Source organism: Cystoisospora suis (assembly GCF_002600585.1).
Source record: "Cystoisospora suis strain Wien I chromosome Unknown contig_4881, whole genome shotgun sequence".
NCBI lineage: Eukaryota > Apicomplexa > Conoidasida > Eucoccidiorida > Sarcocystidae > Cystoisospora > Cystoisospora suis.
Genome location: NW_027157673.1, coordinates 2755 through 4087, shown reverse-complemented (window position 1 = coordinate 4087; position 1333 = coordinate 2755). Strand labels below are relative to the sequence as shown.

Here is a 1333-nt window from a genome sequence, read left to right as displayed (position 1 = left end):
GGGTTGAGTGAAGAAAGATAGATAGATAGATAGATAGATAGATAGATAGATAGATAGATAGATAGATAGATAGATAGATAGACGAGAGAGAGTTCTCGGATATCTAACGGGTAATGAAGATATCTATCTATGTGGAAGGAGAGAGAGATCCCTCTCTCACACCGAGCTAGAGAAAGAAAAAGAAACACTTGGCATTGCTCATTCTCCTTTTCATTCATCCACATCAACCCGATCTTTTTCTTCTTTCCCTTCTTCTTCTCCTTCCCTTCTTTTTCTTTTTCGTATGGTAAAACGATGCGAAGTGTGTACTGACTTTCTCTGCGGCTTCTTCAGCTCGGAGTAGAAGAGCTCGTCGATTAATGAGGTGGTCCTCCAAGTCTTTCTTCTCTCGGGCCCACTCCTCCACCTGAGAAGGAAGTGCCTCAAGTCTCCTCTCGTAACCTGCCACTTCGCGTTGTGACTACAAGAAAGAAAGAAAGATAGAGAGAAAGAAGGGTGACCATGGTAGAGAAGGAGAGAGAGGAGTAAAGACGAAGAGCGTGTCTAAGTGTCTTGTATGGCAAATCGTGCTTTAACTGGATGAAAGAGAGAAAGAAGCACACGAGAATTGTCGAGTGATGAAAGAAAAGCAACGAGAGGGAAGATCTATCAGAGACAGGAATCGACTCCCTACTGTCCTTCTGTATCCGCGTACGAAAACAGATATGGATCTATGTATATATACATATACATCTTTATAGGTAGGCAGAGATACACATGAAGACAGCTAGATAGATAGCTAGATATATAGACAGTCGTGTATCTCTCTATGGAGGTATATATATATGGATGTATGTATTTATCTGTCCCTTTATCGTGTGGGGTCCTCCATACATCTCTCTCTATCATCCCCGAGACACCCCAAACCCTCATAGCCGGAAACACGATACATATGCCCATCTAAGAAGAATCTAGGTGCCGCAAAGTGTGATATCTATAGCTATATATTTGGTTCATACGTTCGCGAGGGTAGCTTCGAGATCTTTGAGAATCTGATCTTTTTGGCGGCGACACTCTGTCGTCGACAGGCCTCGATTGTGGAGAATCGATTTTAAAGTAGAGGAGACTTTGGAGATTTTCTTATTTAGATCGTCAAGCTTAGCCTTCCATGAGAGACAGACCGCCTCCTTCACTTTCTTCATACTCTCGAGCTCCTCACCGACCGCCTTAAGCTTTGAGATAGCTATCTAAAATGAGAAATACAAAGAGAGAGAGAGAGATATTATGATCAGCCAAAGATAGATAGATAGATTAAAGATAGATAGATAGATTAAAGAGAGATGAATAGATAGAT

General features: G+C 41.7%; 1 protein-coding gene across 1 annotated transcript in view; it reads right to left on the bottom strand.

Moving 5' to 3' along the window:
• Positions 1–313: 313 nt before the first annotated feature.
• Positions 314–1333, bottom strand: part of CSUI_008609 (smc n terminal domain-containing protein) — a gene marked incomplete at its 3' end in the record, with an annotated part of 3047 nt that continues 2027 nt past the window's right edge. Inside the window, exons 3-4 of the mRNA XM_068068737.1 lie at positions 999–1226; positions 314–460 (exon numbers count right to left, since the gene is read on the bottom strand). Coding sequence (XP_067919287.1) covers positions 314–460; positions 999–1226 — 375 coding nt within the window. The remainder of the gene's footprint in view (positions 461–998; positions 1227–1333) is intronic.